Source organism: Poecilia formosa, unplaced genomic scaffold (genome assembly GCF_000485575.1).
Source record: "Poecilia formosa unplaced genomic scaffold, Poecilia_formosa-5.1.2 Scaffold239, whole genome shotgun sequence".
Taxonomy (NCBI): Eukaryota; Metazoa; Chordata; class Actinopteri; order Cyprinodontiformes; family Poeciliidae; genus Poecilia; species Poecilia formosa.
This window is the reverse complement of record NW_006800178.1, coordinates 834,279-849,694: the sequence shown is the minus strand read 5'-3', so window position 1 is coordinate 849,694 and position 15,416 is coordinate 834,279. Positions and strand designations below refer to the sequence as shown.

The 15,416-nt window shown below is 39.8% G+C and overlaps 1 protein-coding gene across 1 annotated transcript; it reads right to left on the bottom strand.

The window, feature by feature from the left end:
* Positions 1–728: 728 nt before the first annotated feature.
* On the bottom strand, positions 729–15,238 carry LOC103149940 (uncharacterized). Its single transcript, XM_007569328.2, has 8 exons — positions 13,895–15,238; positions 12,645–12,899; positions 10,517–10,753; positions 8,001–8,171; positions 7,310–7,441; positions 6,349–6,512; positions 3,453–3,710; positions 729–3,363 (listed from the first exon to the last, which is right to left on the bottom strand). Exons 1-8 carry the CDS (start codon positions 14,142–14,144, stop codon positions 3,187–3,189), a joined length of 1,644 nt encoding a protein of 547 aa, XP_007569390.1. The 5' UTR covers positions 14,145–15,238; the 3' UTR covers positions 729–3,186.
* Between the last annotated feature and the right edge of the window lie 178 nt (positions 15,239–15,416).

Sequence of the window (15,416 nt, the reverse complement as noted above, 5' to 3'; positions counted from 1 at the left end):
AGGCTAAAGCATTAAGAGCTCCTTTCACTGGCACTGAGGCACTAAGCGTAATTTCTCATTAGCAGCCCACATCATAATACCCTCACCACCAAACTTTACATTTCACACACTGCAGTGAGGCAATTACCAGCTACTGAATCCAGACTCATCCACTGGATTTCCAGACAAAGAAGTATGACTAATCTCTCCAGAAACTACATTTCCAAATCTCTATAGCTCGATGATGGTTGGCTTATCCTGCTGCATCCTAGCCTCTGGTGATGGAAGTCTGATATGTAGCTGATGGGCCACAGAAACCATTTCCATGAGGCTCTCTGACTTCTGTTTATGAGTTTATCTGTTGGTGACCTCTACACTCCCTGTGACCCTACTTGCCTCTTTATGCCTGAGTTACTTTTATTCTTAATGGCTTCGGGTTTTAGTTAGATCACCACTAATAGTTGATTGTCCACAATGTATAGATGCTGGATTTGATCCACCTGACTGTGGGATCCCTGAATTCAATGCTTTGAAGGGATAATACAATCTTTATTATAGAGGTTATATTAGAACTCGTTTGTGGTCAACCAGGGGAAAGTCACCCGTTTTAATCCGCAGCTTCTCTATACGCAGCACACTGAGTTGTGGTATGTGCTCACTGCCACGTGTTAGCCATGCATAGAATGGTCATATCCTCTTGACGTGTTCAAGAGGTTATTTGTTCAAGAATGCAAAGTAGACAAGAGCTCTCACTTTGAAGTACTTTATTGATTTTACTTTGTGATTCACTGCATGCAACTGGAAACATTTCAGCTAAATTACACGTCACACACTGTACTGGTCATCACACAAACGACAACAATCTGGAACTCAGTTTCTCGCTTCAGAAGTTGTTACTTTCATCAGCTTCTATCTTCTGATTGAACATCAAATTGTTACATTTCTACAACAGCTCTGTGTGACACAGCGAGAAGAAAAGACAGTACAAGAGGATGTGCTTTATGATTACTGTTGACATTTAGACGAACATCACTGGACAGAACATTACACATCCTGTTAGGGCACAGAACAGGTCCAAGGTGATCGGACTATGGGATTTTAGCAGGCACATTCATATGATTTGATTAAATGCAGTGGTTACTCTGTTTTGCAGGAGGGACTGCCGTTGCTCTTCAGCCATCTAGTTTGTTGTTTCTCTCTCTCTTCAGACTTGATGTTCTGATTCCATGAAATGTGTAGTTTGAAACTTTTGCCCATTTTTAAACTTGTTTTGAATGTCGAACACTTCTCCAAAAACTCCAGTTTTTAGTTTATGTTCAGTTCAAAACACAGCTATTGTCCTCGGTGAGATGAAATCCCATCTGCCATAATTCTTAAACACTGTTTTTAAAATGAAATGAAACCACAAGTTGGTTGTTTCAGTAATCCCTCATTCTGCCAGTCAAACTGGCAGAATCAGAACCAGCCATTCCGGTCATCAAACAGAAACACAATGCAATTAATTTCAGCGCAGCCCAGCCAAAGAAAACAAACACACAATGGATTCAGACTGATTTGCTTCGTTAAAGTGACCTGCTCTCTTTTACACTTTTAAAAAATTTTTTCTATGTAATGAAAGAAACATGTACAGTTAAAATCAAACACAAGCCACATAGAAAGACACATACAACTTTCTTCTCACTGAAATTAAATCAGACCAAGCTTCTCTAGTTTTAGATCAGTTAGAATAATCAAAATTATTTGGATTTGCTAAATGACACAAAAATGAGAGAAAGAGTAAGACGTTTACATGCAGAGTCACTACTTTCTCTCTAAGCAATGAGGAGACGTCCAGAAGTGGTCTAAAAAGGATTTCCATAGGTAGCGCTACCAAATACTGACATTTTTTTAAAGTTTGATTATTATTATTATTATGACATTTTTTGTTTTCCCCTTAATTATTTAATTTTTTCTGACATTTTACTTGTTCAAATAAAGAGAAGTGTTGTCTGATTTAACTTCAGGAAAAAAAAAAATGTCTTTTTTATTTGATGTATGTAAACGTCCAGTTTCAACTGTATGGAAATGAGAGCTTCCGTGAGTATTTGAGACCAATTCTGTCAGATTAGAATAGACGCTTCCATACTTTATGACTTCTGCTGCTGTTTGAAGGTCAACATTCTTCATCTGTGCATTTGGGGCTCTAAGAAGTCTGACTGTGGTCACGTCATGCAGTACCATGCAAATAAAATCAGATTTCAGAAAAAAAAAATCAAGTACATTACTGAGCGTCAAAACATGCTGTGCAGACAGAGCCTTAGTGTTCAGTCTACAGCCCAGATCACATGTTACTGATGTTTAGCTTGTATACCTGATGTTATTATTTATGCTATCAGAGCCAATAAATACCTGTGACTTCTAGATACTCATTTCGCTGAACTCACATGAGTCAGACTAATATTTAATTCAAAATGTTCATGTTATTGTGTGGAAGTTGTTTTTTGGTGTAAATACCAATAAATATACAGCTCTGGGGGGAAAAAAAGCTCAGAAATCAATATTTGGTGGAATAACAAGAGTAATACTATAAACCTCTATAAAGAATAAAACTAATAATGTCTTTTGTTATATGAATTGTCCACAGTCACTATATAAATACATATATTTTACTGTGTCTGTCTTTTTAAAAGAAGAGGTTCTGAGCAATCAGAAGAAAGGCATAGTGGTCAGCTGACACAACAATTTAAAAGTTAGATTTAAAAAGATGTGAACAGGATTCAGAGGAGAAGGAAAAAAAACTGTTGAGTTCAGGGCAGATTAAAATAAGATCATGAAAGGACACCGGTGTTAGGACAAAAATAGGACGATGATTGGATCTAAAATGTTAAAGTGCCCAGGAGACGTGTTGTACACAAATACACACTCTGACCATAATGTAAGCTGGTGCTGGCCCTTGAGAAAGGCTGTCCTTTTGCTGAACTCGTGAACACACACTCACACACACACACACACACAGATCACATGGTGTTCAGGGCGTCCCACTGAGATGAGTAGACTTATGTCATAAAATAAACACACAGCAGTGTCTAACACAGTTAAACTGAAGTTTTAACAAGCATAAGCTTCCCAAGCCAAAATACACATAGAGACACACACATATAGTGGCAAACATACACTGGAGATAAAACCTCCAGGCCTGTCTTGTTTGGATAAGTCTGTTGGTGTCTCTCAGTTGGTCCTCCCATGCTTCTGATACCACAGAGCAGTCGGCAGGTTCTGGCAGCCCTGATACTCTCGCTGCATCTCACTGTCTGTAAGAGGGGGCGTCGCATTACATGGAGCTCCTGCCAGCGTCACGTTTAACAGGCCGGCCCACGGCTCCAAGAGCCGAGACATCCCATCGACCTGACAATAACAGCACAGGTTTAAGAGCAGATCAGTGGAATACCAGAGAAAACGAAACAAAAAAATAAAGCAAATGCACGAAAACTTGCCTTCTCCAGGTGGTCTAACAGGCAAGTGGCAGCACTGATAGAAGACCAGCTGTTATCATCCCATCCCGGGAACAGCCTGTGGGTCTGGTGGGACTGATGCTGGATCAACACTACGTTATGGTGTTTCTGGGAACTCCTTAGCCTTTTGGACAAGACCCCGCTGTAGCTCTGATCCACAAACAGGAGAACCCGAGAGGCCCTGCAGCCAGCCAGGTCAGCCAGCAGTTCGCTCACCGAGTAGCGCTCCTTCAGGTCAGCCTGCTCAGGAAGAGGACAGGAACAGCCATCAAAGCAGCAAAACTGAAACCTCTGCACTGCACCAAGCTCTGTCAGTGGCATTAGGTTGACGTTTCAGATTAATGACTAAAAACAAGAAGTACAAAAGTAAATGTGGGTTTGACGTGTCAGAGTCCATAGAGAGGGGAATATTTGACCAGAGCTCTTATTGGAATGACAAGACAATTTTCCTGTTCAGGTCTGGTATAAAGTTGATCACCTTAGATGCAAAAATAAATGTCCTGTCTGCAACAGACTGTAAACTGTTTTAAATTATATGACACCTGTTGCAGTAAACCTCAGTGTAAGGCCGGAGTACAGTCTTAGATTTGATGCACAGGTCAGCTCAGATGTCAAATCCAGCTTTTTTTTTTTTATCTGAGAAACATAGCCAAAGTAAAACCTTTTCTTTCTCTGCTTCACTATGAAATGTATATTCATGCTTTTATCTGAATTTGCTTAGATCATGCTAAATTGAGCTTTATGTTGGCCTCAGTCACAAGTCACTTTCTAGACTCCAGGTAAATGCTGAAGTGAGAGCACGTTATTCCTGTTTTAGCATCTCCTCTCTGACTTCCAGAACATTTTAGGATTGATTTTAACATTTTGAAATCTCTGCATGTGTCTGTCTGACCTGCTCCAGCTGTTTGTTCCCTCAGTGTCTCTTAGGTCGTATCGGTCGATGTTAGTCGAAATCAAAGAGAAAGTTGAGAGGTGACGGCTCATACTCTGTTACTGCCCCAGAACTGTGGTACGGGTTAACATCACATATCAGACATACTGAGTCTCTTTGTGTTTTTAAGTCTTCTCTTAAAGCTTGATTTTTTATTTATTTGTTTTCCTCACTGGCTTTTAACTCGGCTTGGAGTGTAGGTTTTTACAGCTATTGTCATTCTGGTTGTGGCGGACAACACTTTGGTCAACTGTGTTGTTTTTAAAGTTCTTTATAAATAAAGCTGGAATGGAATGAATGAAAAATGACATTTTAAATTATGTTGGCTATTTAACAGAGCTTTGTCTCCTTTTGAATTAATGAAATTTTGATGTTTTCAATAAGTTTCTTTGAACTTCGTGCAGGGATGTAAGAGCCAGAAAGGGGGTGTGCCTTATAAAATCTTGAAATAATTAGTTCTGACATGAACTGCTAGAAAACAGCTAGTCAGCAGGATTAAGATGTTGGATAGTTTGTATTTCCCTGGTACATTGTGCCACTTTATACCACAACCAAGTAACTATGTTACTTTCAGTTGTTATAGAAGTGCTATATGTATCAAATATGACTTAAAATAAATTTTACTTTGTAATTTAAAGTTTTTAAGTTGGGCCTCTGTGTCTTTAAAAACTCCTGCTCTTTCTGAAACATGTCATCACAACATGGCTCCTCTATTAACCCTTCAACAACATTTTTGTTTACCAATGTTTCACTGAGAAGTAGCTCCTATAATGACTCAGCAGATGCTCAGTCCCACCAAGTGTTTGCTAACTGCTGCTGGCTAGTCTGAAGGAGCTGATTGAGTAAAAAAACATTTTTAGATAATAATACCGTCCCTTTAAAAAAAATATATCTCTATATTACATTCCCCTGAATTCAATGCAGTACATTTTTTAAATAATAATAATAATAATAATAATAATAATAATAATAATAAGCATCATCATCATCATCATCATCATTATTATTATTATTTCATTTGTATTACAATCCCATATTCTTTTATGAGAATATGTTTGAATGTGTGCCTTCAGTTTTCACAGTACTCCATAAGATCTATTGCATCTGATGGAAGCTACTGTAATAAAGAACTTTACAATCACCTGAGGAGGCTGATCTGTCATGATCCGTGTTTCTATGTATTTATTTTAAGGTTTTTCTGTGTTCAGTTTCTGTCCTGAGTCTCTGTTGTTTCTGTGTCTTCCCCGTTGATTTACCCTCCCTGTGTATTTAGTCCCACCTGTTGTCTGTGTTCCTTGTCAGATCCTTCGTTTGTCTGCCTGCCATCACAGTTGAACTGTAAAGTCTTGTGTTGGCTTAGCTTTTTTATTCAGTCCTCTGTTTTTCAGTTGCTACCGGTAATTAGCTGTGTGCTAACTCAGTCCAACACAGGCACAGTAGAGCTTGAGCTCTATTCACTAAATTCATCATTTTCTTCTACAACCTGGGCCTCTGCGTCTCTCCTCACCACCTCCACACACCACCCCTGACATGATCTTTCTTAAAAAGCTGGGGGGCTGCTTCATTTTCGATTTGGGAGCTTATTTAATAACAGAACACAATAATCAGCAGCAAAGTAATAGGCAGTAATATGTTGCAGTAATAAGATCATGTCCTTGCATTCAGCTGTCAGTACATGTACGTCAGGGGATGTCAAAGCAGGTTAAAACTTGGACAGCCCACAGCGTCCCATAGCAGATCAGTCTGTTTGCTATCTGAAGCAGCCAAATCGTTCAATGAAGAGAGTCAAAGTGGCTCTACATTTACATTAATATTTATGTGCCTGCCTCTAATGTTTTTTTTTTTTGTTTTGTTTTGTATTTTTTATAGGCAGCAACCATTGGCTGCTCACAATCCTCCCTCACTATAGCGAGCAATGTGTGTGTGTTGTTTCCGTGTTTCTCTTACGATGCCATTCAGGTTGGCGTCCCACAGCAGCATGGTCCCATCGGTGCGTGTCGGTGAGTTCAGGTACAGAACCAGAGTGTCGGCACAATGCTGCTTCCGGCAAATGTATGACACATGGTTACGGATCACTGCCTTCTCTGTTGCGGAGTAAACGCCCTCTACGTCTTCAGTGCACATAGAAAAGAAAGAAGAGGTTCAGCTCTGATACAGTTTATGAGGTTTTGCTGTGTATTGTGCAGCAAAACACAGCAAATTTATTGCATTTGGTAGAATCTTTATCGGAGATTCTTCCTGTGTCCGTCCAGACAGGGCGAAAGGAAAAAACATCTTCTGTTTTTGAACTGCTTCGTTGCTGAAATGTCCTGCGCAAATAAACTTGATTTGCATGAGTTCTAGTATTTTAACATATGATTCCAGAATAGTTTTCTAGGATTACAACGCCCATGGCTGCAGGAGGTTGGAGTAGCTCTGTTACCCTAGACCTGATTTATTTTTTTGTAGACTTTTGTTCAGGATTTTTTTTTTTTTTTTTTTTTTGTCATGTCATCTGCTGATGTGGGCCAAAATTGTCAAGTCAAAAGTGCTTCCAGATCATGAAAATGTTGTCTGCAGTATAAACATGTATGCTTTCTGTTTCCAGGTTCTGAAAGAGCTTCCTGAAAACATAAGATGTGTAGAAATTGTCCAGTCACTTAAATCAGGATTGAAATTATTATTGATCACGAATGCTTCCAAGAAAAGGCAAAACCCTACTTCATCAGATTGTCACTTTACTTATTTATATTATTACTATTTTGTGATAAAGTATTATTTGTCCTTTTTTTTGTTGTGCTGCACAACTTTTCCTGTAATTCCTGACTGGTTCTACAACCATTAAATGTTTAATTACAGGATTCTGGGTCTCTGCATATACTTTGACATACTGTAGCTTTCTGTATCCTAGAGCTTGTTCATTTCCTACCTAGAAGCTGTCCACTGCTGGCGAAGAAAGTGTTGATGTGATTTTTATGGAAACCATTGTTTCTGAGCATTTTGTAGAACTTCTCAAGATTCTGAGCGTGATGCTGAAATGTCATCTGAGGCTGCCAACCACCTGTACAGACACACATATAGATACATAAACATACAGGCAGATGGTTAGAGCTACACTTCTCCAGTAAATAACATGTTTATGACATTGAGGAAAATGAGCAGAATCCAATTTGCCTCTGGAGTCCGTTTCAGGTTTTGTTTTGTGTGAAACAGTCCTTTGAGGTACTTTAGATAAGTATCGTCTTATCTAAAGTACCTATCAACTAGCAACATCGTCGTTCCGAATTTCTCCTTCTGTCCACAGACTGGCCCAGTTGAATGTTTCCCAGACAGAATCCAAGAAAGGGGGCGAAACCCCAGACGGTGTTGGATGCCAGACGTTTTTTGAGTGGAACTGCATGGCTACTTTTTAATGTGTCTCTCAGTGAAAGTTGTCTTTGCATCTTGACTTTGTCTCTACCCCGTATTTGTGCCCAAAATGCTGAAATAAGTTAAAAATTCATCAAAACTTCACCAAAACTCGAACTACTTCAGTACCCAGAAGTTGTTGAAGTTATTTCCGATTGTGTCTAAAGATGTTTTAATCGTGTGAGACAGAAGAAACGTATGAACGGTCCAACCTGAGATGAGCACGGCATGGTCACAGGTCTGATAGAGGCGACAGGACAGGTGTGTGGCCAGCGGCTGCTGGTGGCAGCGCCTGGTGTTTTTATTGAGCTCACAGCTTGACACAGGCAGACTGGGAGAGCTCATGGGAAGCTGCTGGGGACACCTGGCAAACTCTGCGCTGTCTGTCGGAGGAGAAAGAGGAAAAGATCAGAACAGGAGAGCCACCACAGGGAAAGGTTGTCAAGTGCCAAAACACACCCTGCTCTTTGCAACATACTAGCTGTGTGTTGTTGTTTCTTGTTTGATTGCACACTGGAAGTTCTCAGTACCCAGAAGTTGTTCTCAAAAGCCTTCGTTACCTGGAAGTTGGTTTGGTTGGACTTGGTTACACCTGAAGCTATTCTGAAGCTAGTAGTGACTAGCAGATCAACTAGTTCAAGTTCAAGTTTACGTTTTACAACTGGGACCATATGCATTAATGGACATTTAATACATGAGATTGTAGCCAGGTGGCTAATTTCCACCTACTGGCAGGTTGCCAAGTCAGAATACTGATATTTTACATTGTTGCCTCAACTTAGTTGTTCATGCTTTTTGGAATATCTGGCGATGTTCATACTCTTTTTTTTTTTCATCCCACACCTTCAATGCTTGTTTATTAACTACTCCAATTGGTTTTACCACTGTTTTGGGAGCCAATAGCTAACTTGTTTTATAATATATCATATAAAGTGAAATGATTCCATCAAAGTATAATTTTGTGTTTTCTATTTAACAATAAGTGCTATTGTGTCATAAATGTTGTGTTGTTACATGTTGACACAAACATTCCTAAAAAATGTTTTCCTAAAAAAAAAAAAGGTGAATAATAACAAATCTAAATATAGACACAGTTACTCACTTGAATGGTAAGTCAAACCTACTTTGACTTACCATTCAAAGTAAGTTAGAGACTGGAAAAATACACGAAAACACAAAAAATAAGAAACAAATATGCAAAACTTTAACAGCACAGAAAGTAACTGCAGAAAATAAAATAAAAAATATATTTGAAAAACTACAGTAACTTGGAAGAGTTTAAGCTAAAGAGTGAAAAACAAAACATAGAGACCAGCAGTTTGATAAAATGGCTGCTGGTTTCTTAAATGTTTCCCTACATTGACCTCATGTGGATTTGGTCATTGTAACATCTTAAGATCTATTAATAATACATCGCTGTGGATAAAACAGAGATCATATCGAAATCAAACGTTAGTTTTTATTCTCTTTGCTTAGTTTAAAGTTATAGTTTAGCTATAAAATCTAACCTCAAGTGTACAAACAGCACCTATTTCACACAGAAATTATTTATTAATCCAGAATGAAGCTATATGGACAACATGTGGGAAAACTCAGCTCCACCCATCTGAATCCTTTGAATTTAAGAGAGAAAGTAGCATCTTTATTTAAATGCACTTGATTAGCAGAACCTCATCAGCGTGAAGTGATAGGTCAAAACAAAAGCCGAAGTTTTGTCAGTTCTGCGTTAATACCAGGGCAGAAAGACATCAGTAATGAAAGCAGCTGGTGCTTCTCGTCGGTCTAAAGGGGTTGAACATCCACGTCTAAAATAAAACAGAGGTCAAACTGAATGGGCAGACACATCCGAGGAAAATCTCCCTGATGTCAGATTGTGTAAGGCTCAGAGGAACTGCGAAAAATTAATGAGCTCCATCTCAGCCCCTTCTGGACTCAGTTAGCAGAGGAAATGTTAACATTCATGGGAATAAAATTCAAACGAATTACATGAATTCCTCTGTATCTGAAAAAAAAATTCTTGAGCCAAACAAATTTGTCCAAGAGCTGAAGCTTGACTTTAACTGTCATCAGCAGGACCGTGATCCCAAACGCTGCAGCAAGTCTGGAACAGGCAGGTTCTGGTTTTGGTCCATTATGTGAAAGTCAGACACAGTCAAATCTGTTGGCTGTTTTTATACACTTAGTTAGTTTGCAACATTTACAACTTGAGGATTATTTTATTATATGCACACTGTGTTTTCGCTGCATATGTATAGTTTGACAAACACAAACAAGTCTGTGTTACACCAGACAGGGTTGTCATTAAATCTGATTCTGACCCTTTTTGTTACTTTGGGACAAAACGAAGCAAAGTGATGGCACGCTGATTACAGCATGCATATTGAAACTGAGCACGTGTTCCCACTGGTACTTCACTTCCCAGGGCTCGGTTGGTTTTGAGAACATGTGATGTAGAAGAGGGAACTTTTTCAATGTGACGAAGGAACAAGGTGATCCAGAGCCCAGCAGAAAGTAACGGCACTTTACCAAAACCAGGAGCAACGTTTTAGAAAAGACAACAAATGGAATTTGGTTGCAGAATGTTAGACTAGATAAAACAGAAAAAAAAAAAATCATGAAAGCTCATATGAACAAAAAAAAAAACAAAAAAACATAACAAGGAACAGAGAAACTAAGCAGAAAAAAGCCATTTGAAATGTGTTGGCTAAATGGCAGAGTGCAGACCTACCAACACATTTGAGTCTCTGCGTCCAACTGCTGTCTCCGATGGCAACCACCAGTGGCAGAAAGTGAACCTCGCAGAAACCTCCGATGGCTCGTTCCAGCAGGCGGCTGCCGGCGGTGCCTCCACCCAGAGTCCCACCTGCCACCCGTCTGCTGCCAAACAGCCTCTGTGGACCCGTCTGACGGCGCTTCAGCTGGTTCTGGCAGCGACCCTTCAAAGCCAGAGTCAAACACTCGTCTCCTACAGGTGGGGGAAACGTCTTCCAGACTTAAAAGTTTCTCACTGTTTCCTGCGGTCAAATAAATATGATTTGAACCTTCGAAAAGATTTGAGTGACAGGGATCTATCCTTGATGGAAGGGTTACAAGAGTGTGGAACTGTTCTTAGAAATCCATCCAGTATGCCGTGTCTTTGGCATCTTTGGCCTGATGTAACCAAACTGGTACATTCTGGCCCATTATAGCATACAAATGCATGGCACGGGTTTCAGATTTTTGTTTTTAAAAACATTTAAATTGCAGAAATTTGTGGTTGTAATTTACAAAAAAAAAAAAAAAAAAAGTGGAAAGGTTTGAATGTGAATTTCATCAGCATAAAATTATTTTCTTGCTTATAGTTCTATCTTTTTTAAGTAAATTTATGTGGAGGTCTGTCAGATATTGAGAAAGTCATGCAAACCCATTCACTGCAGCCGACCCAGCAGGAGGTACTTTGCAACATGAGCAGATATGAATAATTGACAGAAGTGTGTTCGTGTGACACTGGGGCAAAGTGACCTTAACATCTGGCCTTAACTTTTCTCCCAGCAGGAGCTCAGAAACTTTGACACACCTCTGTGTCCCTTCAGATATCTTCTACAGGAATGGATCCTTACTTCGTCTTCTGTTGACTCTCAAGTTTTCTTCCGTAGCAACCAGATCAGCTGGTTTCTATGGAAACAACTGAGCCCAGAAATATCAGGAAACTTATTTAAAAATAATCTGAATGACTACTATGTGTAATAGTGTAATAAATCTTTCTGGGAGGAGTGTCTGCATTGAACTTCTACTTTCTTTTTCATGCGACTGAAGCAGGGCTTTTCATTTTGATTGTGAATTTATTCATACTACGTACACAAAGTGTGTAGTTTTGCAAAATTAGCAATAAATGAATATGCTGGAAGAATCACAGCTACACTTACACCTTTCAGGTGCTTTGAGTGCTCTGCTGTTCAATTAAAATATTCATTTACCTCCTTCACAAGGTCTACAGTCCGGTCTTTATAAACTGGCTTTTTGTGGCTGAATACTGAAGGCTCACCTCTCAGCTTAAATGTGTATGATGAAATATCTATAAAGAACCCTTACAGGCGTCACTAGAAAAAAAAAAGTTGAATTATGAAAAAAGCCCAACCACAGATCTATGAAGCCATGACATATGGTTTTAGGGTCTAAACTGGAAGTGATTGTGTTTTTGGACAGACAACTTCTAGATGCAGTCCAACCCACCTAAATTAAATGACTGAATTAGCTAGCCACCAGCCGGTTAGCTTCTACAGTACCGACATCGGACTTCAATTATAATGTGTTTCTGGACACTCGAGGACACATAACAGTGGAATCAGCCGTTCTCATTCACGTTCACACACAGTGTCAAGCTGCAGAACCGTCTGTCCTTCCTACCACCATCAGCAGGCCAAGTGTGTGAAGTTGTCTTTACACAAGCACAGAAATGGACAGAGCAGGGGCTCAAACCGGCAACCCACCGAACACGAGACAAACTCCTCCCACCACTGAGTGACTGACCACAAATACACAAGTTTAAGATTTTGATTTGGAAAAATATTTGAAAACCTTTTATAGTTTCCTTCCACTTTGAAGTTATGCATAGCTTTGTGTTGCTCTAGCACACAAAAGACCAATAAAACACAATAAAGTTTTTTAATTTAATGTGACCAGATGTGAGGGGGGGAAAAAAAGAAATAAACTTTTTGCAGGGCATTGTATTGAACCACAAGTTAAATTCTGTCACAGCTTTAATTGAACAGTCGGTCTAACTGTTCAACTAAAGCAGAAATTAACAATATAGTAGATGCTGGGTTCGCATACAGAAAACATCGTCAGAGAAGAAGACCAGGATGTTCAACACTCACCCAAGTAAATTCCATCCAGGTGGGAACATTTCTTCTTTGTCACATTCATGTCCACATAAAAGAGAACCACAGGGTGTCCAAAGTTCTCCCCTGGTGATGGATCCAGAACCAGAACAACATCATGGGCAGAGGAACTGTAGAGGGGCTGGTGATGTCTGTTCAGCATCCGCCCAACACTGAAGCTTCCCCTCAGCTTGGAGCTCAGCGTGCCGCTGGAAAAGTCGGGCAGGATGGCCAGGACTTTGTTTGAGGGACCTGGAAGAGCAGAACGTTGCTACTGATCTTTAAAAGCAGCAGACAAATCAGACTGAGGTTCACTGTGCATGACGTCGCCACCATCCATAAAGATTAGATAAATATGATGTGAATATATGCATTTGAATTCTTAATGCATCTGTTACTATCTCATGGGAGTATACGCAGCGCCGATCCTGGCCCGTGGTCCAGATAGCTGCTGCACCTGCTGCTTTAAAATAAAAAGAGTACAGCTTTCCAAAAATAAATACAAGCATAACAGTGGAGATAAAAAAAAAGGCTTCTCAAATTTCATTGGCCAACATTAAACCATACATTTGTATCAACTATTTTTTATTCAAAAGTGTTGTCTTTTAATTATTTTGTTGTCCAAATATCGTTTTGCACAGACATAAACGTAGTTTTTAACTTTACAGTTTTACAATTTTTTAAAAAAAGTTGCTTTTTATTTAAAAAAAACAAAAAAGCGAAAAGAGAAAGCAATTGACATAAATGAAAAAAATAATAAAAACATACCACTGTGTTCAAGTACATTGTTAAATACTTCACATTTCAGTCGCAGGGTCATCTCAAGATCTGTGCTCCACTATCAGTGCACTCACACCAAACTCAATCTGGAAACAGAATGCTGGTTCTGTCACCAATTTTTCATCTCCGCTATTTTCAGCTGCAGTTTCTTGTACATCCATTATGGATGATTAAGGATAATTTTCCTCTGTTAACACAAATAGAACTACTGCCAAACAGTCTTGCTTCCCAGACTGACAAGAGTGTTTTCAATTGAAGTTAATATATTAACTGCAATGAAATGAAGTTCGTTGATCATTTCTGAAACAAACTTTTAAAACTAATAACTGGTTTACCGTAATGGCAATACGGTAAACCAGTACCGCACACAAAAGCCCAATAAAACACAGTCGGCTGTAAAAGTGAGCAGCCGTTGCTTGAATGATGCCAGCTGTCTGGTACAGTGCGATGCTTCCATCTGGTCCTACCTGCAGCGCTGCGCTGCTCCGACATGTACACGGCCACAGAGGACAGCGGCAGGTGGCTGAGCCGTCTGCAGTCTGCCTCAGACATGGAGGACATGCGGAGGCAGCGGTCCAGCTGGTCCCACTGCAGCACCTGGAGCCCCGAGCGGACCCAGCGGTCCAGCCGGCTGAGGGCCACGCTGCCCGCAGGGGCCAGAGAGGGAGCAGGATGGAGGATGGAGGAGAGAGCAGCGAGGAGCGTGAGGAGCTGCATGGTCAGCCTCAGCTGTTCCTGTTTGTCCTTAATGGGTTTTCTTCTTTATTGTTGCTTTGTTTCTACACTAATGCTTTGCTTCTGTCATTTCTGCATTTTTTTTTACTATTTCTTCTTAAACATTCCAGTTCCAGAGGAATTTTCTTCACTTGTTGTGGAGTCTTCTCTTTTCTTCTTTATGTTTTGTCTTTTCACTTTCTGTTCCTTCAGCTTCTGAATTCTGTCCTTTTACTTTCTTCTTGTTTTTTTATATATATATTATTAAGAAAATCTCAGATGAGAAATGGATTTGGATTCTCCTCTAAGTTGAAATTCTTCCTTTGCCTCTCTCTTGTTTTATTTTTGTCTTTATTTCATCAGATCTGAACCTGAAGGACAAATGCCCAACAGCATGGTTGGGTGGCAGTAACTGTCCTTCTCCTGCTGTGTCTTTGTTTAAGCCTTCTGTTCTTAGCTTTTATTCATTCTTGGGAGAGAAAAAAAAAAGTTTTGTAGTCTGTGACCAGATTTCGTCTCTCAGTTGTGTTGTCTTTGGTTTGGAACAGTTGCAACAGACAGCAGCATCCTCTCGCTGAATTGTTCCTCTTTTCCCCTTCAACGCTGTTTTGTTCTTGTTGCTTAAAAGAAAAAGAGATCCCAGATTGTCAAAATGAAAACTTTTTTGCTTTGGTCCACTGGTTCTGTCCCTCCTGATCTTTCTTTGGACTCGGAGAAGCTTCAGGATCAGAGCTGGTTCAGAAGAAGTCAGCAAGTCCTCGGCTTTTACAAAGGAGAGTTGTCTGTCCTGCAGGTTGTCCACAGCTGCCTCTACTGCTCACAGTTAGTTTGTCTATCTTTTACTGCTTCTCTCTTTAGCTCTCTCTCTCTCTCTGTCCCTCTCTTTCAAAAACACACACACACACACATACACACGCTTCTCTCCTCCTCTGTCTGTGAGGTTTGACATGCGACAAAGATGGGAAGGAGGAATGATGAGATAACACGATGAAAAAGTCAGAGGGAGGGAGGAAGAGGAAAGAGGAGGAAGGGTTAGACAGAGGGCTGGAAAATAGGTTAAAACATGAGTTAAGTAACCCAAGTGACATGAAGATGTGCAAAGACAGGAAAGATGGGGAGGAAAGGGAGATGGGTGAAGAATTAAGTATCATTACCTGAAATATGGGAAAAATGGGAAAATAAATATAATAAAAATATCCACAGAATGAAGAATGACAGAGGCTTATCAGCAGAGGCTGGCAGACAGAAACACACAAGAACAAATAATTACTAGTT

Coding starts and splice junctions, on each gene's coding strand:
- LOC103149940 (XM_007569328.2), bottom strand. CDS start 14,144: ATGCAGCTCCTCACGCTCCTCGCTGCTCTCTCCTCCATCCTCCATCCT. Junction 12,900..13,894: donor GGAGCAGCGCAGCGCTGCAG/GTAGGACCAGAT, acceptor CTGCTCTTCCAG/GTCCCTCAAACAAAGTCCTG. Junction 3,711..6,348: donor ACGCCAACCTGAATGGCATC/GTAAGAGAAACA, acceptor CTTCCTGAGCAG/GCTGACCTGAAGGAGCGCTA.